The sequence below is a fragment of the Caretta caretta genome, chromosome 5 (assembly GCF_965140235.1).
Source record: "Caretta caretta isolate rCarCar2 chromosome 5, rCarCar1.hap1, whole genome shotgun sequence".
In the NCBI taxonomy this organism is placed as follows: domain Eukaryota; kingdom Metazoa; phylum Chordata; order Testudines; family Cheloniidae; genus Caretta; species Caretta caretta.
This window is the reverse complement of record NC_134210.1, coordinates 41,600,486-41,627,918: the sequence shown is the minus strand read 5'-3', so window position 1 is coordinate 41,627,918 and position 27,433 is coordinate 41,600,486. Positions and strand designations below refer to the sequence as shown.

Genomic DNA, 27,433 nt, shown 5'->3' with positions numbered 1-27,433 from the left:
ACTCCTATAATTCTCAAATTATTGCATTAAGACCTTCCCTCAATATCTGCCACTGTAAGATTTAAGAGACAATAACTCTGTGAGACTTCTCTGCACCTGGACTGAGATCCCTTGTACCTGATCTTCCATTTTCTCCCTTCTGCTTCATTCACCTGTCCTGTCAGCACTTGCAGAGAAGAGTTAATCGAGGTATCATGACCTGGATATCTACTGTGTCTACAGCAACTTTCTCCAACACAGCCATCCATCATACATTCAGTCCCCTCAGCAGCAGCTGTCTTGTCCAGGGGCTAGGAGACCTGCATTCTCCCTGTTTTTCAGCTACTTATAGAGCTTCCAGTAGACAAATTTTTGCCTGCTGTCATGCCAGAGATTTATGGAGTACCTGTCCCTTTATTAGGGGGGTCAGTTGTGGTGCTGGACTCCAGATGGAAATGGATATTAGTGGCTGGCTCTGGAGCTCAAGAGAGCTGCTCCTCCACACCACAGAGAACCCTCCGAAGTCATGCATTTTTTTTCTAATTTATACTTAAAAGTTTCCAGCTTTGCCTCCCCTCCAGGACAAAGGATTTGCATTGTAAAGGTATTTGGAGCAGGCAGAAGGGAAGATAACTAAACACTGCTAAGATAGTACAAATGGCACAGGCCACCTTAATTCTGGTATTTCCTAACTTCTGAGTTCTTGACTTTGGCACCTTAATAATGGTCTTTTGACATAGCTTTTTGTGTGTACTATAGAAATAAACTGACAAAGAACCCCTTCCCTCAGAGTACTTGCTGCATAGCAAAATTGGACTTATTTTTGGCTGTTGGCCTCGCTGTGACTGTGTGTGTTATAGCTATACAAAGAAGTAATGGATACTGGCGTCTGTCTTTTCTAACAGAGGCTGTATGGCAGCAGTGAAGCTGTCTTGAAGATTGTAAGTATGCAGGAAATCACTCTACAGGAAGCCTTGTATTCTGTACTGTCAATGTAGGAATGTTTATTCAACAATAGAGAGAGATGGGGAAGTTTGGGGATGGTAGGAAAAAAAGTACTTGAATCATGGCACTTCAACTTGTGGTCTGATGTTTCATTAATCTCCAGAAAAGCATCTATCTCCCGCTAGGCCATCTATGAAAGAGCTGGCTGGGGTCCCCTGGGGAAAGAGCATCATAAGAAGCAGACAGCCTCAGCTTTCATGCTCTTGTCAAATTTGCAGCTTACTTGCCTATGTCTGGTTAATGTACAAGAACCCAGATTATTATTTATTAGCCGCAGGTTGGTGTGAACAGTCTGCATGTTATTCTACTTGAATCTGCTGGCTCCAAAATAAGAACAGAAATTGTTGAAGTCTCAAGAGAGATTTTTAAAACTTCCCTGACAGGTTAGAGGAACAGAAAATGGAAAATATATTATTGCAATTCAAAAATGAATCACAAGACCTGCCAAGTAATTATATACCTGCTAGCAGTGGGGGAAAGGTCAGACATATACACACATTTTAACAATATTAGTAAATACTGGAATCATTTACTATTTCTATGGATATTATGCCTAGTAGACAAGGAAAATTAATTCGATGTGTATTCTCAACATTGCTACTTATATCTGAGGACAAATAGACCCTTCGATCATTACAGAGTGCTTTGTGTTGTTTCCTATATCTAGCTTTTTAAAGCTTTTCAAAAGCAGCTGCGGGTATTACAATGCAGGCCCAAGTGTATAAACCTTTTCCTTAAGGAATGAATTTAAAGAAGTGGGCACAAATTTTGTTAGATGGAAAAGTGGTACAATAAGAAAGAATACAAGTTTTAGGATTCAACATGTGCTGAAAGATTGTTGGTTAAAATATGGCAGCCGCAGTAATGACTCCAGCAAGGCAGACCTCAGTGTCTAAGAGACTAAAATAGAATCATAGAATCATAGAATATCAGGGTTGGAAGGGACCCCTGCAGGTCATCTAGTCCAACCCCCTGCTCGAAGCAGGACCAATTCCCAACTAAATCATCCCAGCCAGGGCTTTGTCAAGCCTGACCTTAAAAACCTCTAAGGAAGGAGATTCTACCACCTCCCTAGGTAACGCATTCCAGTGTTTCACCACCCTCTTAGTGAAAAAGTTTTTCCTAATATCCAATCTAAACCTCCCCCACTGCAACTTGAGACCATTACTCCTCGTTCTGTCATCTGCTACCATTGAGAACAGTCTAGAGCCATCCTCTTTGGAACCCCCTTTCAGGTAGTTGAAAGCAGCTATCAAATCCCCCCTCATTCTTCTCTTCTGCAGGCTAAACAATCCCAGCTCCCTCAGCCTCTCCTCATAAGTCATGTGTTCTAGACCCCTAATCATTTTTGTTGCCCTTCGCTGGACTCTCTCCAATTTATCCACATCCTTCTTGTAGTGTGGGGCCCAAAACTGGACACAGTATTCCAGATGAGGCCTCACCAATGTCGAATAGAGGGGAACGATCACGTCCCTCGATCTGCTCGCTATGCCCCTACTTATACATCCCAAAATGCCATTGGCCTTCTTGGCAACAAGGGCACACTGCTGACTCATATCCAGCTTCTCGTCCACTGTCACCCCTAGGTCCTTTTCCGCAGAACTGCTGCCTAGCCATTCGGTCCCTAGTCTGTAGCGGTGCATTGGATTCTTCCATCCTAAGTGCAGGACCCTGCACTTATCCTTATTGAACCTCATCAGATTTCTTTTGGCCCAATCCTCCAATTTGTCTAGGTCCTTCTGTATCCTATCCCTCCCCTCCAGCGTATCTACCACTCCTCCCAGTTTAGTATCATCCGCAAATTTGCTGAGAGTGCAATCCACACCATCCTCCAGATCATTTATGAAGATATTGAACAAAACCGGCCCCAGGACCGACCCTTGGGGCACTCCACTTGATACCGGCTGCCAACTAGACATGGAGCCATTGGTCACTACCCGTTGAGCCCGACAATCTAGCCAGCTTTCTACCCACCTTATAGTGCATTCATCCAGCCCATACTTCCTTAACTTGCTGACAAGAATACTGTGGGAGACCGTGTCAAAAGCTTTGCTAAAGTCAAGAAACAATACATCCACTGCTTTCCCTTCATCCACAGAACCAGTAATCTCATCATAAAAGGCGATTAGATTAGTCAGGCATGACCTTCCCTTGGTGAATCCATGCTGGCTGTTCCTGATCACTTTCCTCTCATGCAAGTGCTTCAGGATTGATTCTTTGAGGACCTGCTCCATGATTTTTCCAGGGACTGAGGTGAGGCTGACTGGCCTGTAGTTCCCAGGATCCTCCTTCTTCCCTTTTTTAAAGATTGGCACTACATTAGCCTTTTTCCAGTCATCCGGGACTTCCCCCGTTCGCCACGAGTTTTCAAAGATAATGGCCAATGGCTCTGCAATCACAGCCGCCAATTCCTTCAGCACTCTCGGATGCAACTCGTCCGGCCCCATGGACTTGTGCACGTCCAGCTTTTCTAAATAGTCCCTAACCACCTCTATCTCCACTGAGGGCTGGCCATCTCTTCCCCATTTTGTGATGCCCAGCGCAGCAGTCTGGGAGCTGACCTTGTTCGTGAAGACAGAGGCAAAAAAAGCATTGAGTACATTAGCTTTTTCCACATCCTCTGTCACTAGGTTGCCTCCCTCATTCAGTAATACCTCAAATAGAGACATAACAGAAAAATGAACTATTTTCTTTGCCTTTTCTACGAAGAGTGAGTACACGTATCTTGAGTATCTCTTCTGTCTTAACAGCGTTAAAGTTAAGTCTCTTACTGCTGTCTATCATAATGCTAGTTATGCTGCTGGTCTAGTGGATAATAGATTTTTTAAGATGTCAGACAACTGACAAATTGTGCTAAGCCCTCTGGAAACAAGAAGCTATTTCTGAAAAATAGTGACGAAAATGGTCTGATCCACTTGCGCAATGTTAAAAAAAAAAAGTACTGTGTAGGATGGGTCATCTTAGTTTGTGTTTTTAAGATTTCGAGTAAGTTATGGAATCCCTGCTGGCTGCCCAGATCACATATGGAAATTTGGAAACTTTCAGCAGGTGTGACAGGATTTAAACGTTTAAGCCCATGAGGGAATAAGGCTGCAATGACAGAAAACTCTCTCCTCTGTGTAGTGTTGTCTATTGGGGAGTGGGAACTGGAAACTCAGCTTAGATTCTGAGTTCAGCCATTGACCTCATGTCTGATCTTGTGCAAGTTATTAAACCTATTGTTTTTCTATCTGTAAAACTGAGATGATACTTATCACCTCTTTACATTGCCTTAGAATCTATGATGCAAGGTAAGTATTCTCTATATAATAACAACATATTATTTTATTGGTTAATACCAAAAATCTCACTTCTCCACCTCCCCCAGATACAATTATAAGAACAATTTTAGTTATTAAAGATTCTTTCAATACTTGCTCTAGACGGTTGGAGACAAATGATTGTGGTCACTGTTAAGTCAGTACGTGACAAAAGTTACAGCCTCTGGCAGTGACACAGGAAATATGATTTTCCCTATGCTTAGTTAGGACACAACTGCATTACCTCAAATACAACTATGTAGTAACTTGGTAAATGCTGATTTTAAAATGATAACCTCTACAGTGCAAAAAATGGCTGCATTCAACAGCTGACTACTCTATCTCTCTAGGCTGGTAAGTCCCCTGCATAAACTATTAATGACAGCTATTGGGAGGTACAGTGCAATCTGTCATGTAGCTTTAAGAAGAACATGTTTTAGTAGCTATCATATGCTATGACTCTATTAATCCTGTAATTCAGACTGTCCATGCTGCTTCTTTTGGAGTGGGAATAGTTATCTTTCAGTCTGAGAAGCTCCCCCATTGCTTACTCCTAAATATCAGTCGTGGGAAAAGTATGTACAAACTACAGAAGAGGCTTTAGTTATTTCCAGAGTACAATATTTTATGAATATCCATATATCTAAAAATAAGCTATTCACCAATCACAAATCTCTTACTCTGATTGTGAGTGAATAAAAAGGATTTCCACTTGAGCTACCTCCTGTAATTAGACATGGATAATCCTTTTGATGCAAATATTTTGCATTAAAATGCTAATAAAGATGGAATTTCTATCTTGCCTTGAAAAGAATGTTAGTATATTTTGGGGAGAGATTGTGGCTTCTTTTTTCCAGGATAGCTAGCACAAATATGGTCCAAACCACCCCTGCTGCCTGTGACAATCGAGCAAATCTGCCAGGCTACATGAACATATCAACTGTTATTTATGGTTCTACACATTACATTAAGTGGATGGTTAAACAAATATGAACTTATTCAGGAAATCAGACCTAACTTTTACAGGAAAGATGAATTTTCACTGGAAGAAGAACATCTCTGAGGGGTATAAGAACCTTCATTCCTGGAAAAGTCTCAGCCTGTAGTTTAAAAAAGCTTAATAAACCCATCCAGGAGCACTTAATATAACATCTTAACTACAAAGCCTATGGCTTAATATAAACAGGGATAGTGAAAAAAATCAATGTATTACTAAACTTTGTCAGTTTGCACAACCCACCTTTGGCTGAACCAACAAATCCCTTGATGTGGTCTTTTCGATCAGGGTGATAAGTTCGTATTTACTTTGCTGGGTCCTTCCTAGGTGAAAACTTTTTGATACCAGCGGATGCAGCTATCAAAGTACTCAAAATGTATCTGCACATTTTGAAGAGATCTAACACTTGAACTAAAGGAGTAACTGGGGTATCTCAATACATTGTTATACTCTGTGACCCAACGGAAACACAGGGACAGAACGCATGTGCTTTGCCAGTGGTTTACACAACTGTTTTCATAGATTCCAAGGCCAAAAGTGACCACTGTGATTACCCAGCCTGACCAAACTTCCCGAAATAAATTCTGGAGCATAGCTTTTAGAAAAAATCCAGTCTTGCTCAGTGATGGAAAATCCATCTTGACCCTTGGTAAATTGTCCTAATAGTTAATCACCCTCACTGTTAACAAATTATGCCCTATTTCCATTCTGAATTTGTCTAGCTTCAGCTTCCAGGCATTTACTGGACAGCAGTAGAAAGTGGAGAATCAGGATTACAGGCTTCTATTCGTGGGTCTGGAGGGGAGTGGTTTAGTAAATTAAAGACCGCACAGCCAAGCACCTAGATCTGGTACATGCAGCCTGAGCAGTGGTTTAGCTTATGTGGATGATATGTGGATCTGCCATAGTGGAGACAGGTTGCCACAGCCATCTCTGCCAGAAATCACCTTGTACAAACTGCCAGGCCATTTGTGAGACTGGGCAACGACTCTTGACTGTCTCCTGTAGTAGGAGATGTAAGGCCTTGCTCAGTAATAAGGGCTGTGAAGTAAACCTTATTAACACTAGACAGAGGAAGGTCTTCTGCTGGCTTCCAGCCCAGCACACCCTCCTTAGGACAAGGTGGGTAGGGGTACTGCTGGTGTCTGGAGCTATAGGTCCGTACTCATTGTGAAGGAGTTTCAGTGAGACTTCGGAACATGCTCAGTGTTGTTGGCATGTCGGAGTTGTGTGGGGCTGGAGTCTGTTCAGTGCAGATGGAATATGTGGTGATTCGAGCAGAAAGCCTTTTACAAAGCTGAGTATGTGCAAATAATGATTTTCAGATGCTTTTAACTCGGCCATCTTTGCATGGATTTTCCTGGTGAGAGTAAAAGTCACCTATCTGATCCCAGCACTGTCCCACTACCAAAGTCACATCCATGCTCCAAAGCAATGGAGGGACTAGAGCTCTTCAAAGAAATGTCTGGGAAAATATTTAGCATTGGAAAAGTTAGCTAATTTGCCAAACTTCTTTCTTGGAAATGACAAAACTGATATTATTAAAACTTTTTTTAAACAAATTAAAAAGAGCAAACATGGAAAATTAGCTTGAATGATGGATGTTTGACAAAGTTACAAGTGCCTGAAAATAGGGACTGGTAATGAAAAGTGTTAGGTGACGATCGTGTTAACTATCGGTCTTAGAGTTTTAAAGTTCTCCTTTAGTTTTGTGACTGTGCAACTGTTGTTCACAACTGTGAACATTCATTCATGTCTTTCAAGATAATAGGCCTATTTGCATAAGTAAGTGCTCATCAGTGTGTAGGAAATACACAGTTGGGCCCTATTGCACAGAGAGATGCACAGTGCTCATCAATATGAGTAAACCTCTCCACCCCTAAGAAATCAGCACTCATGGATATGCCAGGGTGCAATTCGGGTATAGTGGTACTAATGCAAGGAGGATATATAATATTATATCATGATTCTCCTTTTTGCCATACTGTAGTACTGCTTTATCTGAGTATGCAGAACAGGTGACCTTAAAGTAAAGTGAGAACTGAGGCGGTCATAAGGATCACCTCACGAATACTGCTCATGGTTCCTGTACTAAATTCCTCATGAGATATGCAGGAGAGAGTTCCTGTCAGCCCAACTGCTAAAAGCACAAGCTCCTTTCCTTACATCATCTTGCTGAATTGTAGTGCTGGTCAAGAATTTTCCAGCTATGTTTTTTTTTTTAAAGAGAAAATGCAATTTCCATAAAAACAAAATTTTAAATAGGAAAATTTTGATTTTGCCAAAAAATAGTTGTTTTATAAACATGAGGAAAATCAAAACAAAATATTTCATTTTGAGTTGGGTCATCCCATAATCTAAACATTTTGGCATGTTGAACAGCATCAAAATGTTTTGTTTAGGGTCAGTTCAACATCAGTCTGTCTGCCTGTGCCTCATGGGAGTTGTTGTTTGGGTGCCTTATGTGCCCATTCTCCTCTCTTGGCTGGGCTCTGGCTGAACTACATCCCCCCATGAAACCCTCTGGTTGAATAGCTGTGGTGCATCATGGGAGTCTCATGACCATGATGGGAGATGAAGTCCAGCTTATGGAGGCGACTGGGGGCATAAAGCACCTGAACTGTAACTCCCACAAGGCATCATGGCAGCTCAGGTTGTCGCAATTTAATGTCAAGGTAGCCTGAAATGAAATATTTTGATACTTTTGAATCAAAAATTTTCAGAACCCACCATTCTGCCTTATTTATTCCAGCAAATGTACAGAGAATCTTGTTCAGTGGTATCTTAATAACTGGTACTGGGAGCTAAAACTTCCCATTTCGGGTCAAACATTATTCCAATTCCAGGCTCTTAAATCACAATAACACATTAGATAGGCACACCTGATGTGACACACTTTTTTATAAGGATGGTGACATCATAGTAGAACCACCGCTTATGTGAATCCCTTTATTGTAAAGACCATTCAGGAATGTATTTTTATACATACTGTATGTCCACCCAAGGAAAACTAAAAAAAGATCAGTTTTGAAAGTTAGTGTCTGTGATGTGTTTGTGTAATTCAATACCTTTCCGATGAAACTGGAGGGATCCTAGGAGACATATGGACTTGAGCATCTCTGTTGTGTACATTTCTAAGCAACATTGCAACTGAATGTATAGTCTACAGATTTCAGGATGAATCTCTCCATCTTCTGGGCTGCAACAAAAAAGAGGAAGACTGTACTTAAAATAGACTTGTTTAATACAGCCTTCAACTGTCTGTCTGTAAATCTATGGAAAACTGTAAATCTATGCATCCGATGAAGTGAGCTGTAGCTCACGAAAGCTTATGCTCAAATAAATTTGTTAGTCTCTAAGGTGCCACAAGTACTCCTTTTCTTTTTATAGAAAACTTGTTATTTCTAGAGAATTTTATTTAAAAGAAGTCTTTAGCCATATAAACGTTAGACATATTTTACAAAACATTCAATTTAACTTATTTCTCCCCCTCCTGTCATCCATGAAGTGTTTAAATATTTAAAACAATTTAAGTGATAACAAATTCTGTATTTCCCTCTAATATCAAGATCCAGGAGGTGTTTTATTCTTTATTACTTTGGAAGTTTTACACATTCTGTCACAAGTTTTCTCTGAATGGTGGGAAGTCTTTTCTAATGTATACGGTCCTTACTTCCCCCTGCACACTTTGGGTTTTTTTTTTTTTTGACAAAAGCAGAAAAATTCATTTGTAACCTGCGAAGTCTGAGCATTTGTTCCTTCTCCACATGTGCTGGGGGAATATAACTTTTTGGTGGTGGTGGTAGACTCATGTAGTCCTAGTGTAATTGTACTACATAGAAGCACAAATTCAGGATCAGGCACATGATTTCTGTAATCTAGTAGGGTCTTTGGTTATAACTTCTTGTTTTGTATTGCTTAGATGTTATTGTTACAGCATTAATATATGAAACCTAATAACGAATATGATCCACCAGTGTGCTAAGTATTTCACAGAAAAGTATGAAGAAAGGTCCCTGCCCTAACAATATACAATCTAAAAACACAGCACTCAAACCAAGACTGGGGATAGGATAGGCTGGAGTGGTTGAATGGTGAAGTTGAGTGAACAATTTTTTAGTTTCAGGACTTCTGTATGAATTTCTTTTTCAACTGTTGTTCTCTGTGTTTAAAATGTTAGTCATCTGATTAGCCAACGTTACAGTGTGGGGAGGTCTGGGGCTTATAGGACTTTTGGAAGAGGTGCTTTTTGAGCAGCATCTTTGTCATAATAATTGTAGAAAGAAGGACAAGGACTAAAAAAATCCATTCACTAATTTTCAAACCGAGCGTAGAACACAGATAAAATAATTTTGCCACATACAGGGTCCATTTTTCAAACCTGGGTGCCAAACTGGACATCCAAATCCCACATTTGCAGACTCAAAATAGCATTTAGGCATAAAATGTTTATTTTACAAACGTAGCTGTTCATTTGAGTATCCAAAGAAAAGATTTGTCCAGCCAAGTTTAAAAGGTGGGCTCACAATCACCTTTGCCAGTAGTGTTTTTAATTATACAGTTGGTTATTCAATTCCAGGATTTAGGATTTCAGCAAAAGAAAGACAAATAAAATAGAAAACTGGAGTATAAAACAGATATAAATATTTGCTTTACTGAATAAATGTTGAATCTAAAGGCATCTTGAGCAGCAGTAATATGGGGCTGGATAAATTTCATAGCACGTCTCTAGATTTCTAGAGCAGGGATATTATAAATTAAATTTTAACAACAAAAAGATTTGCCAGCGTTGTTTAAAGATGTGTAATTTCCTGCTGCTAAATTGATAATTCTACAGAGCCTCTTATGTTGAAATAAAATTAGACTTGTGGGCTTGCTCAAGGGAACTGAAGCAACTAACTTGATGAATGATTTGCAACAGCTCTACTCGGTTACTCTGGTATTAGGCTCAAATAATTTCTTAACATCAATCAAGTCTGAAGTGTTTTGAGACCTACAGCAAACAATGCTCATTTAACCCAGTCAAATGGATACTCTATGGCAAGAGGCTAAGCCGTCACTGATGCTTGTCTAACTGTGGGATGGGTGAAAGGTTAACTTCATTTTTTTGCTGTCAGGAGAAAGGCTTAAAACTTCTAAACAAAATCCCAGCAGTTTGCACTGATTTCATACCAACAAGCTCAGTTCAAATTAACACTGATTTATAGATTAGAAGACAAGAAGGAACCATTGTGATCATCTAGTCTGACCTTCTGTATAACACAGGCCATAAGAATTCTTTGAATTAATTACTGCTTGAACTAGAGCATGACTTTTAGAATAACATCCATTCTTGATTTAATAATTGCCAATGATGGAGAATCCACCACCACCCTAAGTAAGTGGTTACAATGGCTAATTATTCTCACTGTTAAAAGAACGCCTTATTTCCAGTCTGAATTTGTCTAGCTTCAAATTTCAGACACTGGATCTTGTTATACCTTTGTACGCTACCATAAACAGCCCATTATCAAAGTTTTGTTCCCCATAGAGGAACTTGTAGACTGCAACCAAGTTATCCCTTAACCTTTTCTTTGTTAACCTAAATAGACAGACTCAAGGTGTTCAGTCACCAAGGCACGTTTCCCAATCCTTTAGTCATTCTCATAACTCTTCTCTGAATGGTCTCCAATTTATCAACCTCCTTCCTGAGTGGGGAAAAATAAACTTTCACTCTCTTAACCAGAGTTTCTGGGAGATTTGAACCTTGAAGCCCTCAATGCTACAAGTAACAGCCGTTCCCCCAGGCCACTGTACATGCATGTTACAGTTTTTCAGTGAACTCTCTATTTGGAATTTGGGATTTCCTATCAGTTCTAACAAGTTAAAAGCCAAATTCTGTCTTGGATCCATGTGGTTTTCTCCCATTGACTTCATTGATATCAATGGGGCTTATGCACACATGCATTCTGGGCCTAAGTTAGAGGGCCAGACTGTGACTGGCCATGGTCCTTATGCATGTATGCATTGGAGGAGCGTCTCAAGGGAATACCCTGTGCAAGGACCAGACAACTGGAGTTCCTGCCCTGAGGAAGCACAGGAAGTGCTCTCTCCATGGCCCATCAAAGCTTCATATCACAGCCCCAGAGCACCCACAGAGTCAGCGCCTATGACTATAAGGCAATCCAGCTCCCAACAACAGGCTTGAGAATACGTAACGCACATTGTTGTGTTTAGTCTTAATATTTTCATTCCTCCTTCAAAATTTCTTTTAGAAATGGAGGTTTGAAATATCTTGCACTGAGCACTGCTTGAGTCACATGTTTTGGACAGAGAACCTAAGTATTGGACAGAGAACCTGTCCTGAAATATGATGAGAGGACACAGGAAGATGCCTCCCGTTTGCCAGTCCATTGCAAGGTGGGGCCTATCAGAAAATACCTGGGAACTGCTGTCATAAGTAATAAAATTATTGTGGTTTGTTCTCTTCTCAGGACCAATTTCATCTCATATACAGGGAAATAGTCTTGATTATTCCAGGTGCCTTCTTATCCCTCTGGTAGAGCACAGTATCTGCATTTCTGCTCACTCACTTCTGCCTTTTATATGTTATGGTTTCTGCTTTCAATGTGAAGGCTCTATTTCCTCAGAAATCATGTTATATATACTGTACTGTATTTACTGCACCTTGGTATTGACTCTGAGTAAGGTTATGCTGACACAATCGTCGCCCACTTCCCCATCCTTAGTATCTTAAAGACCAAATGTATTTTCTTTTCAGACACTGGCCATAACTTCTCAGTAAATATGCATTCTGAAAGTATTTATGAAGGCTTAAATTCACATGCTTCCCTGAACAATTCACTGTTTGACCTCAGATTCAATTCTTAGTCAATTCCCTTCAAAAAATTCTGTGACTGTGAATGACAACATATATTTGTTCTTGTTCTAGCTTCGCAGTCTTTTCAAACAGGGCCTTGTGCAGAAGGTTTCAGTAATTCTTAGTCAGGAGGATAGCTGAATATTGAGCGCGAATTAGAGCTGAAGGCACTGCTTAGAAGTAGTCTCACAGCACTATGGGAACATAAACGAAAAAATATGGTGGGAGAACTACCAAGTTTTAATTTTTAAAAATGCACTTACTAATGGCCTCTTCAGGCAATGTTTGATTCTATTACATATATTACAGTATTTTATAATTTATCTAATGCACTCATCACAATAGTATCCAGCATTGCGTTATCCTAAGAACATATAAGCCTAAAGTCCTTGGCAGTTATGCATGTTCACAACTTTTCCATTTTTAAACAATCTAAATATTAGGTGACCTGCAACCATATGTCCTATGAACCTTTAGTAATCTGAAATGTACTCTTCTCTTTCCCCAGTAAAAGATTGCCATACTGTTGTTAAATTGAACAGTATTACCAGTTTTAGTTGACAGATGCTGAGAAGGATTACTGATGTAATCATACTTGAGTTGCCCAAAGTAGACTAGATAAAATATAGAGGCCAGATGCTGATCTTCATGACTCTGGTGCAAATGAGGAACCGCTCCACTGAAGTAAATGGTTACTCCTGATTTATACCAGTGTAAACGAGATCAGCATTGACTGTAAATTTGTAGCTGCTCTGAATGTAAACCTCACAGTGACTTAAAAGTTTTGTGTGAGGTGCAGTTACAGGAGTGGACTCAAAGTGACAATGGGAACTAAGTATGATCCGAGAGCAGCATTTGATTCTTATACGCTTTACTGAAGAATGAAGTCTAGGTAGGTTGAATGGAAAGGACCTCCTGGGTCATCTAATCCAATTTACATAATTCTGAAATGTAGCCACAGCAGAGCTTCTGACTTCGCAACATTTTTTTATTCCTGTACCTTGGGTCATTCTCACACAGTTGTTTTTTCCCTTTGATAAATATGTTTAATAATAGTCAAGTGGTAATTGTTTAGATTTTCCAGAGGCCTTCACTGCCCTGATTTGTCCCATCTTTTTAGTTTAGACACTAGTGTTCTCGTTGTCTTTTACGCCATCTACATTCTCATGTGTAATACTGCATGGAAGGCTGATGATGCAACTCTGTGGGCGGGATTGTGCTTGGCCTCTGCATGAAGGTGCAAAGATAGGATGCGGACAGGGGTGCTGGAACAATTTTTATAGCGGGGGTGCTGCTGATGGAAACCATGTATTTGGTGTTTATTATTACTACTTCAAGACAGGGGGTGCAGCAGCACCCCTAGTTCCAGCATCACTGAATGGGCACTAGGAGATTTCCCTCATTTCACCTTCCACCACTGTAGTCCCTGTACTTTTCTGACTGCACACAGGCTGCTCTCTGTTTAATATTCTTTGAGCCACCTTGTGATGAAGTTAATAGATCCCACAGAGATGAGGAAGGTGCCAAGGAGGCTCTGTGTGTGGGGCTAGCCCCACCTCTCCAGCCCTGTCAATCATGTATTGTGTGGAGGAGGCCTTTAAAAAGGAGGAATCTACAGTCAACTGTGGGGAGTGATCACCCTGAGCAGAAAAGGGCTGGAGTGACTCCTGAAGCCACAAGGGGAACCTCCCATCCAGGAGATCTCCACACCCAATCCTATGGGGAGTGCAGGGAACTCCCAGGGTAAGCCTGACAGAGTGAGCCTGATTCAGCTACCCAGCCAGAAGGACTCCTAGAAAACCACTATGGAGTCAGCCCCAAAGTGAGCAGGTACTGCTGGCCTTGCCTTTTCCCCCTTGAGTTGGCTGTGTGAAGAAGTTATTCCTGGGTGTGTTGGAACATTTGTTTTCCTTTTGATCCCCCCCCGGAAGAGACATAAAAAGGCCTGCAAAGGATGGGGTCCCCCTTGCAAGGACTGAGAAGCTCGGGCTTGAACATAAGCCAGCCAGTATAGATAACTGGGCTTGGTCAGGGTCTCCCACTGTCCAGGAGAAAACCCTAAGGGGACTCTTTTACACACCCCAAAAGAGACCAGTCCATGGCCCTGTGCACCTGGAAGAGATCATGTTGTATCCTCCTTCGGTGTGGTGCAGGTTGCAAACTCCTCCAGCTGTCCATGTGGAAGAAAAGTGTCTTAGTGCCTCAAAGCCCACTGAAATCAACTGAAAGACCCATATCAACTTCCATGGGTTTTGGGTTGAGCCCCCAATGTCAGCACATGCCTTAATGGCACAAGTTATCCACATATGTTGTTGCAAAGTTACAACTGCACTCTACAGGGTCAGCGATGACTTGCCAAACTGAACAAAACCATAAGATGGCAGGAGTACTAGAATAATCACTCTTGAGAGAGGATCATTTTTATTTCAACGATTTTAGATAAAATAGATGATTACCCTCCAGTTCTTCTGTCTATTTCATTCCAAGTGTTAGAAAGTGTAAATGAGTAAGAGGAGTACTGTACCTAACATTTTTTTGGGTCATAGTTGCTATGGAAACTATACTTACAATAATCAGTGTCTCTCACTTTCTTCATGACTGTCACTAAAAAAAAAAAAGTGAGGAACTGGAGATTGGATGAGAAAATGGAACATTTCTCATAGAGTGTCTGGTTTCTGAGAAGGGGAGATGTTGAATAACCCCCCTTAAAACTGATCTTACTTATAATTCTGATAAGGGTAGAAGTTTAAAATTGTGCATATTACAATTTAAATAATTATTGACAAGAAAGGACACTTTTCAGCAAACTAAAGTACCCCATCTAAGTGGCTTTCTGTACATTCACAAGCTACAAAAGAAATTAGAAAAAGCAGTTACAGAAGTCTTAATTGACACTTTTTACTCTTATAAATGCTTAAGGGCCTGAGTAGTGCAAAAAATATTATTCTGAAAAGAGCCATGGTATATAGAAAAATGACTGAATGGAACTTTCTGACCCAAAACTGTCCTTTGAACAATATTATTCATGTGTAGTTAGATCAAAGGCCAAATTCTGCTCTCATTTACACCCATACAAGTCCAGAGTACTAGCAGTGACATCCAAGAACATAATTTGGCCCCGTTTCTACAGTAACATCTAATTATCTCCACACTATGACCCCTGTTGACTCAGTCTCACACTGTTCTGTTGATCAATTACTGTAATGCTCTATTATATAGGTGTCTCTGAAAGGATTCCACTTATTTTCAGCCACAGTGTACTCTCAAATGCATGTATGTAGTTCCCATTTACCTCAATGGAAGCCACAGACCTGAGGGCCGAATGTGACCCTCAGATTCCAACTTGTAAAAAAGGTTCTTTGCTATCCCTAATTGAATCATGAAACTGGGTTACAGTGACACATTCTTTGTATTGTACTTAAAAACCCACTTCAGTGTAGTCTGCTCACTTTGATTTCTCTCAGCAATCTCTTTGGCGTTGCCATGAGGTCAAGTGACACAAACTTTTGTTTTTTCCCTTACACTCACTATAAAAACGTATGCTATAAGAGAAGATAGGCACATAGTGTAACTTACACCTACTGATCATTTAAGAGATGTTTAACAACTAAGGATAGCTGTAAAATTCATTATACAATTGTATCAATTAATAAATATACAGTCATCTGGTCTTTGTTTAAATGGTAGCAATGATCTTATTAATTTAAACTATCACCACATAAATGTTAGTCACCAACTTTTCAGATTCTTGTTTGGCTATTTTCTCCTTGAAGGCCATTTTAATATCCAAGGGCGCTCTCTTATAATTCAGTGGATATTACTATCAGAAAGCTTGTTGTTAGTGGAGTTACACAGTGGAGTTACACAGTAGGAGTAGGGTAACCAGATGTCCCGATTTTATAGGGAAAGTCCAGATTTTTGGGGCTTTTGCTTATATAGGCACCTATTACCCCCCACCCCCGTCCCGATTTTTCACACTTGCTGTCTGGTCACCCTAAGTAGGAGAAGCCAACCCTAGTATCTTTTTGCTGTAGGAGCACTGGCAGGATCTCTTTCCCAATGAGACAAAAAACCAGCTCCTCTTTGCTCCTTTCTGTGAGCTACTGCAACACAGGTGGGAGCCAGGAATAGTTATTAACTCTTGCCCCCATGTGCAGTGGTAATTTCTTTACCCACCCAAAGCAGATGAGGAGAGAGTATAGATAATCTCATGGGAACACAGCACTTAAAAACATATCTGGTAGGTGATCATTGCTCCAGTCCAAGAGACTAGTTCAGGAACTCCTCACTTAACGTTGTAGTTATGTTCCTGAAAAATGCGACTTTAAGTGAAACGATGTTAAGCGAATCCAATTTCCCCATAAGAATTAATGTAAATGGGAGAGGGGGGGAAAGGTTAGGTTCCAGGGAAATTTTCTTCACCAGACAAAAGACTATATTATATTATTGTGTGTGTGTGCACACACACACACACACAAACAGTGTAAGTTTTAAACAAACAATTTAATACTGGTACACAGCAATGATGATTGTGAAGCTTGGTTGAGGAGGTGAAGTCAGAGGATGGGATATTTCCCAGGGAATGTCTAACTGCTAAATGATGAACTAGCCCTCAAGGGTTAACTCGTTGTTAATGTAGCCTCACACTCTACAAGGCAGAAGGAATGAAGGGAGGGGAGACAGCATAGCAGACAGACACACACCCTGTGTGTGTGTGAGAGAGAGAGAGATGTGCACTTCCCCTTTAAGTATGCTGATCCCTGTCTTAAGTACACTGCCTTGTTAATTAGATCAGCAAGCTGAGACACACCTCAGCTGCTGCCTCCAGGACTGTCCTGTGTCCCCCTTGCTCTATGGAAGATGGGGTAAGCGGGATGCAGGAGCAGGGGGGAGGAGGACACCCTGACATTGGCCCCCTCTTTCCCCGCACAGCAAGCAGGAGGCTCTGGAAGCAGCTCCAAGGCAGAGGGCAGGAGCAGCACATGGCAGTGGGGGAGGGACAGCTGAACTGCTGGCAATTGATAGCCTGCTGGGCAGCTGCTGCACAGGGAACTTAGGGGAGGGGGAGCTGATAGTGGGGCTGCCAGTCCACCCTAGTTCCAAGCCCCCATCAGCTAGCTGCACCGGGCTGCTCTTCCTGCAAGCAGTGGACAAAGCAGGCGGCTGCCAAACAACCGTTAGAAGGGAGCATTGCACAACTTTAAACGAGCATGTTCCCTAATTGATCAGCAATGTAACAAACAACATTAACCGGGATGACTTTAAGTGAGGACTGTACTGTGCAATGTACATCTAGGGGACTGGAGGGAGTAATTTGTGGAATTCCCTTAGTCTGATAGAGCCTAGTCTGTTGATGTTCAGGACACACTCAGGGCCCGTCTGTTTTCTCAGGTTTTTGAGAAGGGATGAGTTGAAGGGTAAATATGCTAGAGAGATGGAAATGGTGAGTCCAAATAGGGGTGAAATTCACCAAGAGGATCAGCACAAGGTATTTGCATAACTTAATACCTATTTAGACTTATTTAGGAAACTTAATTGTGGTTTAAGTGATATACAATCCTTGATATACAAGGGGTGAGCATTTTCTGAGCCTTGTCTTCGTGAGGAAATTTAAACTTGGATTTTCAAAGGAGCTTAAGGGAATTAGACACCTAAATTGTACTGAATTTCAATTGGAGTTGGGCACCTATCTTTCTTAGATTTCCTTTGAAAAATCCCAGCCTTAATCATATTTAAGCATTATTTTAACAATTCAGTTAGCTGCCATGGTGGTGACTGGGCAATATAGTGAAGGACAAGTCATGTCAGCAAGGACTGGGCCCAGGATTTACCCATGATTAGCAGACCTGATGCTGAGCATGATTGTTTCTTGACGATACTAACTAGTCAGTCATGGTCAAACTGTCACCTAACTTGATTTTTTAATATTATGTTTAAATGCAATTAAAATTCCTTAAGAGGATCATCCCCCAAGATGAATTGGTGGGAGGGTTTATAACTTATATTGATTTAGATATCTCTGATATCTTCAGATTAAAAAAAATTAAAACATCTAAGTTTTGTCTAGTTTTGTACATATGTCTAAAAATAGATGCAAGCATTTATGTATGTATCTATATAATATGTAGAGTGAAATTCCATTTGAGATACAAGGAAAAAATTCAGGACTTTAAGTCTGCTGTGACTCCACTGTGAATGGAGTTTCACTATATCTGTGGTAACCATTAGAGGCTTCAACTATACTAAGGCTTATTGCACAATAACTAATAGAGCAGTATGAACTGTTGCTGGTGATCCTTGGAGCTGGTCATGTAGCTTTAAATTTCCTCATTTTCCCTCTGCTAAATCACATTGAAAGGTAGCAAAAAATGAGTTAAACACTTTCATAATTTCCCCTGCACACCACTGCTGTGCTTGTCCTCGGGATGTTATATAGTCACGAGCAGGAAGAGAGTTGGTCCATAGACACTTTTAAGATGTGGTGTGCCCTGTGCAGAGTTTGAGAACCCCAATATTTAGGAGGGCAAAAATGTGGTTGCAAAAGAGAGAGAAAAAATCTGACATGCTACATTTCACGATTCTTGTGTTCAAAAACTTGAATTAATTGCAAAAGTTTCATGCTTCTGTCCATATGGAGATTACTTTGCCTTACTGTTTATTTACTATCTCAGAAACTAATACTTTGACATGTTAGCAGACAAATTTGGTGTATTTTTGATATTGCCTATTAAGAACAATTTTACAGTAAGGTTAAAAATTCTGTAGTTTGCACCACATAAAACATATTTCTATCAGTGTTTTATTCAGTAGTTCAAATTCTGTATTTTTTCAGGTTGTTCTTTGAATCATATTTATAATTTTAAGAGTAATCCGCAACACTGTGTATCTTTTATACTTTGGGAATTGAGTACTTTAGTAATTTTCTTTCCTTAGGGCTTGTAGCGGGGTGATCACCCTGCTCCTGCCCTGGGGGGCCACTAGTTAAAAGCAGCCCTGGAGAGGGCTGTGGCTGGAAATAAGGGGAGTGAGAACAGCTGGGGGAAGCTGACTGAGTTGCTGACCACAGCTGTAGTCAGCTCAACCAGGGCCTAGCTGGCTTTCATAAGAGGGCTGTGAGCCAGGAGCAGAAAAGGAGTCTCACTCTAGTCCTGGACTAGTTGCAAGGTACTGCAGCAGAGCAGAGCAGAGCAGAGCTGTGCTGTGCTGTGCTGTGCTGTGCTGTGCTGGGGAGCTCCAGCCTGGTAAACCCTCAGGCTGCAGGCCTTGCTAAAGGCCAGGAAAGGTACTGGGGCTACAGAGGTATAGCCTGGGAATAGGCAGAGGCAGCTGGTCCTACCCCACTGTAATGAGTGGCCATTACAGACTGCAGTCTGCCCTAGTGAGCAGGGGCTAGATGATGACTGGCAGTAGCCACTGAGGCAAGGTGGGTTTAGAGGGTGGGGGTTCCCTTGGGAGGGGAGACCCAGACTGTGGGGTACTGTGGTGGCAGAACCCCAGGGTAAGGGGTACTGGGGTCTGGAAGGGACATGAGGGCCCTGACTCAGGTGAGTCACCGGCCTGCAGAGGGCACTCTGGGCTGGAAGAGCTAATTCCTGAGATGACCAGCAGAAGGCACCATACAGTAAGCCTTCACTTTGCTACAGGGCTTCTTTAAAAAAATACACCTGTTAACATTAGTTGAACTAAATAGATTTATGGAGCACTGAGAATACATAGAATATGCCTGTCTTTGTGAAGAACTGACTGCTAAGACATTTAATATAATGCCTACAGAGGGAGCTCTTCTACCATTATTTTTTCTGTATGGCAGAAACGAGAACACTGTGTCCAGCATCCAGATAATCAGTTTAAGACCGAGAAGAATATGCAGAGATCAGTTTCTCCTCCTTAGAAATTAAAAATATTAAATATGAAAATGGCTATTGCTTTTTATCTAAATCATCTATAAACTACTATGAAATATTTGCAGCTTCAGAAGAATGTTTTGAGTTAATTTTATGTTCCCTTTACAAATCTTTAGGATGACTATTCAAATTGGGAAAACAATGTACAGGCTATTCCAAAACTCACCCTGGTGTCAGCTCAGGAGTAGCTTAATTGAAATCGATGTAAATTTCACCAGTGTAGTTCTGGTAAAAGCTAGAGAAGAATCAGGCCTAATTTTCAACCAGAAAATCGTAGCCAGACATTAACAATGGATAGTGCAGTTCTAGGCTGTACATTGTATCAGCAATGTTTAAAAATACATAGTGATGTATTGTATGTAGTTATAAGGATAGGAAAGCCAAGTCATCCAGCGAGCTTGATATGAGCTTTTATTTTTAAAGTTTCTTTTTGATGAAGCCTGGGGTTAATTGCAGGGGGAAAGTATTTTGTGAACAATATGACCAGTTTTAAAACCGTATTAGCTAAGCCAATATGGCACACTTGGAAATATTAATATATTTAATGATGCAAATATTTATATTTAAGATGTACAATAACGAAGGGAAACTAAAGTATTGGGAATACACAAGTAAAAATGCTGGTGGGTCAAATTCTGTCCTGAGTTACACGTCTACAACTCCCATGAAAGTGAATGAGAGTTACAAATGTGTATTGCAATCCTGAATATGGCCTCCTGTTAGATACCTACATATGCAGGTTGAGATTTTGAAAAGCAGCCTAGGGGTTTTAGACAGTCTTTCGTTAAAATTAATCTACTTTGAAAATCTCAACCAGACTCCACAGGAGTTAAAGATAAGTGAGCAATTATACATACAGAAGTTGGTTTAAAAAGCAGGAGAGATTTGAAGCAGTGTAAACAAAGGAAATGGGTATTTCTCAATTTCAGGAAATTGTAAATTGGCTTGATAGACTAAGGAAAAATCACTTTGCACTGTACTTTACTCTATAGCTCACCTTCTACCCTGCAACTTAAAAAATCCTCTAACAAGGTACAGGAGCTGTAAAATAAAATGCCATGTGAATGACCTGGATGTAGATGTGAGCTCAGAACTTATGACCTTTCCCTGAGCCTGAGAAATGCTAGACTTATTGCAGAGGAAATTCGTTTATTCCCTGCAGATGCTAAGGGCCTGATTTTCCTCTCACTTACATCAGTATGACACTGCTCTAGTTCCACTGACTTCAGTGGCATTACTCCCGATTTTAAACTGATGCAAGAGGAGAATCAGGTCTACCAACTGTAAAATTTCTACAACTTTCACCCAGTTCTTGGATTCAGAAGCAGCAGCATATCACAAATTTAGGAGCTTGAAGTGTAGTGTCAAATGCAGGGAAAAGGTGCAAGAAAACCGAACAAGAACTATGCCATGATGGAATATTCAGAGTGGTACTTCTCTCTTCACTAAACACAAACACCTCCCACCATACTTAACCTATGACTTCTTATACTTTTTCTGCACCTTACCATGTTAGTCATGCTGACTTAGATTCCCCTATACACTGGCAGAATGGGTGTAAGTAAATCTAAAGGAGTCTAACATTTTAAATGCTAATTAAAGCAATTTACATATCATTTCAGAATCTGACCCATCACCAGCTACTGCAGGAGAACCAAGAAATACTGAATTCCGAACTTATAAGGATGGTAAGTAAAAGAAGAACTTCAAAAAAGTGTTTTATTTTGAAATGTATTTATCCGAAATTTTCCAGTCTAAGAAAACATTCTGATTTTTGTATTGATACCTTAAACACGTTGTTTGCTTCCTTCACAGCTTTACAATCCCTCTTTTAAAATTATAATGAGGGATATGGTGAACTATTTTGAATATAACTATAAAAGTAATCAAACTGCAATGTTCTCTTCTAAGTGGATACTGAGAAAACATACTTGTTTGTTCTGTTCCCATCTGCTACAGTCATTTCAGACTGGATACTGACAAAGGATACTCATTTCTAAAATACATGCCTTTTCCTAGAAATTGTTGTCATGTTTCCATATATCTTGTTGTTTTTCATTCTATGCTAATATAATGAATCTTTAGTGATGAAACATTAGATGTGATACAACAGAACAGTGCTGCATCCTAGACAATAGCAAGAGAACAGACTAAGCTTCTTCCAGTAGACCGATCACATACTAAAAAGTAGGTGATAATTTAAAGGACTTGTGTTTATGTGGCTGGAAAACTCATTTCTTAAATCGTATGTCTGTTTTAAAGGTGTTATGCTGGTAAACTGTATCAGCTCTTCAGTGCTTACTAAAGAACAAAAAACATGGTCCGTTTCACTGGCATGTACAGAGAAATTTTTGGGTTTGTGGCTTTTTTTTTTTTTTTTTTGGAACCACAGTTTTGAGAATTAAGATTTTTCACTCTTGCTTCCTGAAATTAAATAGCAATCCTTGTTAGAATTTAGAGGAACATGGAACCAGCTCTCCGTTACATAAGAATGGACATAGTGGGTCAGACCAAAGGTCCATCTAGCCAGGGCCAGCTCTAGGCACCAGCAAACCAAGCAGGTGCCTGGGGCGGCAAATGTAAAGGGGTGGCAGGACGTCGGGCTCTGGGGCGGCAGTCCGCTGGCAGCGGGAATTTGGCGGCTGCTCTATCACCGTGCGTTTCATGCTCGGCGGCAATTCGATGGCAGACACGCACCTCTTCTTCGGTTGCCGGCAGCAATTTGGCGGCTGCACCATCTCTCCACCTCCCTGTTCGGCGGCAAGTTTTTTTTTTTTTTTTTGCGTTTGGGGCGGCAAAAATGCTGGAGCCGGCCCTGCATCTAGCCCAGTATCCTGTCTTCCTACAGTGGCTGGTGCCAGCTGCTTCATAAGGAATGAACAGAACAGGGCAATTTATTGAGTGATCCGTCCCTTATTCTCCAGTCCCAGCTTCTGACAGTCAGAGGTTAGTGACCCCCAGAGCATGGGACTGAGACCTTGACTATCTTGGCTAATGGCCCTTGATGGACCTATCTTCCATGAACTTATCTAGTTATTTTTTGAACCCAGTTATACTTCTGGCCTTCACAACATTCTCAGGCAATCAGTTCCACAGGTTGACACTGTGTTGTGTACAGAAGTATTTCCTTATGTTTTTAAATCTGTAGCCTATTAATTTCATTGTGTGACCCCTGGTTCTTGTGTTTGTGTGTTATGTGAAGAGGTAAATGACACTTCCTTATTCCCATTGTCCACAACATTCATGATTTTATAGACTTCTACCATATTGCCCTTCTCTGTACTTTTTCCAATTCTAATATCTCTTTTTAAGATGGATTGACCAGAAATGCATGCAGTATTCAAGGTGTGAGTGTACTCCAGATATGTAACTCCTTACAATCGGCTTTGGACTTAACTATCTCGAGTAATTTTGTATCGCCTGCAAACTTTGCCATCTCACTGTTTCAACATTTATGAATATGTTGAACAGTACACGTCCCAGTACAGATCCTTGGGGTACCCCACTATTTACCTCTCTCCATACTGAAAACTGACCACCTATTTCTACCCTTTGTTTCCTGTCTTTTTAACTATCTGTGGATCTATGAGAACACCTTTCCTCTTATCCCCTGTCTGTTTACTTTGCATAGGAGCCCTTTAGTGTGGGACTTTGTCAAAGGCTTTCTGAAAGTCCAAGTTCACTATATCTACTGGATTGCCCTTGTCCGCATCTTTGACACTCAAAGAATTCTAATAGGCTGGTGAGGTAAGATTTCCCTTTACAAAAGCTGTGTTGACTCTTCCCCAACATATCACATTCATAATATATCCTGTTCATCTATGTATTTGATAATTCTGTGTTTCACTATACTTTCAGCCTGGTACTAAAGTTAAAGAAAAAGGCCTCTGGAGTCTTTTTTTTAAAAATTGGCATTACATTAGCCATCTTCCAGTCACCTGGTACAGAGGCTGATTTAAGCAATAGGTTACATATCACAGTTCTGCAGTTTTGTATCTGAGTTCACTCAGAACTCTTGGGTAAATGCCATCTGGTCCTGGTGACTTATTACTGTTTAACTTATCAATTTATTCCAAAACCTTTTCTATCAACACCTCAATCTGGGACAGTTCCTCAGATCTGTCACCTAAAAAGAATGGCTCAGGTGTGGGAATTTTCCTCACATCCGCTGCAGTGAAGACCAGTGCAAAGAATTCATTTAGCTTCTCTGCAATGATCATGTCTTTCTTGAGTGCTCCTTTACTAAATCTGTAGTTACTCTGTTGAAGACAATGGAGTGACTCAGAATTTACACTGCTGCAACAGAGTAGAATCTGGCCTCATGGCATTTGCTTTTATTATAGAGATACTGTATCTATAATGATTGATTTAATGGAATTTTAGCTTTTCCAATGCTAAACAGTTCAAGGTAGCCACAATTTCACCTAATAGGTTATCTGCTTTCCTTGATCCACTCCCATTGACTTCAGTAGAAACTCACTTGTAAGTAAAGAGCATTATACGGTCCTTAAATTGTAGGCTGACTTTGAAGATGTCCGTCTTTCAAAATTTAGTTTTCTAGCTTCACTCCTCCAGAACTACCCTCCAATGAAAAAAAATTACAGTATCACTTATTTTATTCCAGTCATCTAAGTTTTCTGTAGAGGTTTTAGAGTTTAGGAAGCTCATTATATGAGACCGTTGCTGCAGAAGTGGTAACCTTGCCTTTAAAATGGCTTTAAAAAAAACCTTGCTGTGGTCTGTTCAGACTTAGGTTTCAATAATTCTTTCGCAACCATGACCTTTATTAATGAGGCAGCAAGTCAGTATTAACCAGTAAAGTGTTAACACCTTAACTATAAGTGTTAACACTTTAAGCCTCTCTCTGCTGGGCATTTTCAGATGCTATTCAGATAACTTTTTGATGTTCTGAAAATTTCTGGCTGGAATTTTCCAAGCTTGGTTTCTCTCCAAAGCTGAATTTTATTGACTAAGTTAACTCATTCACTGTGCATCTTATAAGTTGCACAGCTCCTAGAATAACTAGATGGGATTCTCTCCAGCAGACCTCCTAAGGGCTTGTCTACAGGGAAATTGACTGGAAAGCTCCCTGTGTAGAACCTCTTATTCCAGAAAGAGTGTCTCCACATGGGAATTATTCAGGAATACCACTAACTCTTTCAATTCACACCCTACCTTATGTCAGAATAACTTCCCCATGTAGAAAAGCCTTAAGTTGCATAGGGGAGATTCCCTTCTGCAAACCTCATAAGGTGCATGGGATAAGGAGTCTGAACCGTATCCAGCCAAATAGCATTAAATTGTGAGGTGGTCATATATAATTTTTTTTCTTAAAATCAAATGAAATGAACTTCCCCAGGAGGCTTTTTATTTAAAAAAACAACCACCCTATATCAAAAGGATGTTAAGGTGCCACTTCTAAGCACTCAAAAGTCAAAGTAAATGTGTACATTAAACCTTAGCCCTTTCCCCTAGGATATCAAAAGTTAAAACAATAAACACAGGGTCTAAGTCCCAGCTGTGGAGAGTTGAGACTGGGCATAAAGGTAACTCTTAGCCACCTTTCCCTTCCTCTGATCTTGGATTCTCTGGGGTCTAAAACAGCCTTGGTCGTAATTTAAAGCAACTCATAGGGATTTCTGCACTGGCCCAGGATCAGCAGAGCACTGTGGGCACTCCTTCCTGCCCCGATACACACTCTACATAGTAGTGTGGTGTCAGGTTAGCCAGCGGGAATCTTTGGATGTGTTTTCAGATCTGCATTTCTAAAATAGCCTTGATCAGGCCAAGACTCTTCTCTTTAATAACATGATTACACACTGTTAAATAAATGGAAACCCAGATCTTGGCACAGGCCTCCCATGAAGGAAAATCAGTTGATGAGAGTTAGCTGGGGAAACGAAGTGGTCAGACTGGGTAGTGGATGCGATGATTTTGAATCCTCCTATACAGCAAATGCCCCATCAGCAGTTGTAGATTAGCCATTGGGCTGATGGGGCCCATGCCCATCAGTAATGGAAAGCTGCTCCTCTGAGTAGATATCCTTGAGGAAGGGAACGTGATGGTTGTGAGGGTGTACAGTGAGGGTCATTAAATGGGACTGGTCACATGAATAAGGATTATTCACATGAGTAAGGGTTGCAGGCTCAGACTCAATATTCATCCTGGTTCACTGGGATAAGTGTCTATAGTGTATAGTTATAGTAACTCTTTTGTTCCTATATTTCTCCCTCTGTGCTTTACAGTGGTCCCCAAACTGTAGCCTGTGCACTGCTAATGATCCATAAAGCACTAACTGGTAGTCTGTGGACAGCTAGCTAGTCATGTGTTGCTGGCATATCTTCTTTCAAGCGTGAGAAATCACATAGATGTGAAGAAAAGATGCAATGAAGAGTAACAGCAGACAGTTTGATTTCCTACTTTTAAACAGGATGAAATGCTTAGCGTCTGATCCAAATACCATTGAAGTCAATGGAAAAATTCCAATTAACTGCACCAGATTTTGGCTCAGACCCACATTGCATTAAAAGACAGCTAAACATTTTTCTAATATTAGTTTTCCATGTAAACCTATTGTGTTTGCATAATTCCAAATGGGAAGGGAGGACGACTGTAAAACCGTATTTTTATGAACATGTGGGTCACAGTTAGGAGACGTTTGGGAACTCCGATGTATAAAATGCTGTTTGCAATTATATTCTTATGTCACTGGTGAGCTCTGGAATTTTATTTTTCAATGGAAAAAATTCAATACCTGCCCAAATTAGTCTTCAGAAGGATAAAGAAATATGTTCTCAGTACATTGGCAGCTAAATTAAAAATCACAACTGAGACTGTGAAGAAACTTGAACATGTGTCAGAAAGAAAAAGATGAGTTACATGGAACCTTGAAACCCATATATAGAGATTTAGACCCTTAGAACAAGATGCTGATAAAATAAGAGCCCTGGCAACAATATTTTACCCCACATAATTTTGAATAATTTACAATAAATGTTTGCAGACTAAGCTTCCAAAATAAATTTAAAAGAAGATTGATCTTAATGACATTGAGTGAAAATCCTCATTTCTTGGAGCATAAATCTCAGGATTTAATTTGATTTGATTTTTTTCTGTTTGTGGGAAATAATCTCAGATGGATTATGCTACATCGCCTACTTTTAGCACCATGGGTTGGTTTCTTTTTATTTAGCTAGATATGGGAAATGTATATACATTTTCCCCTTAATTGATGTGGCAGAGGGTTTTTTTTCCTCCTTTTTAGTCTCCAGTTGACTGCCACAGGTATAAGTCACTCTAAATGTCTTGACATAATATTTTAATAATTAAAAGTTCTCTTTTCTGCAGAAAGAATTACTGGGCTAGTTTGAGCCACCAGGCTCAACCCTGA

The 27,433-nt window shown here is 40.4% G+C and overlaps 1 protein-coding gene across 2 annotated transcripts in view; it reads right to left on the bottom strand.

Annotated features, from left to right (window-relative positions):
* Positions 1-27,433, bottom strand: part of RGS7BP (regulator of G protein signaling 7 binding protein) — a 78,584-nt gene that overhangs the window by 24,235 nt on the left and 26,916 nt on the right. For both annotated transcript variants that reach the window (XM_048850916.2, XM_048850915.2), the window contains exon 3: positions 8,349-8,479. In XM_048850916.2, the coding sequence (XP_048706873.1) occupies positions 8,349-8,479 (131 nt within the window). The remainder of the gene's footprint in view (positions 1-8,348; positions 8,480-27,433) is intronic.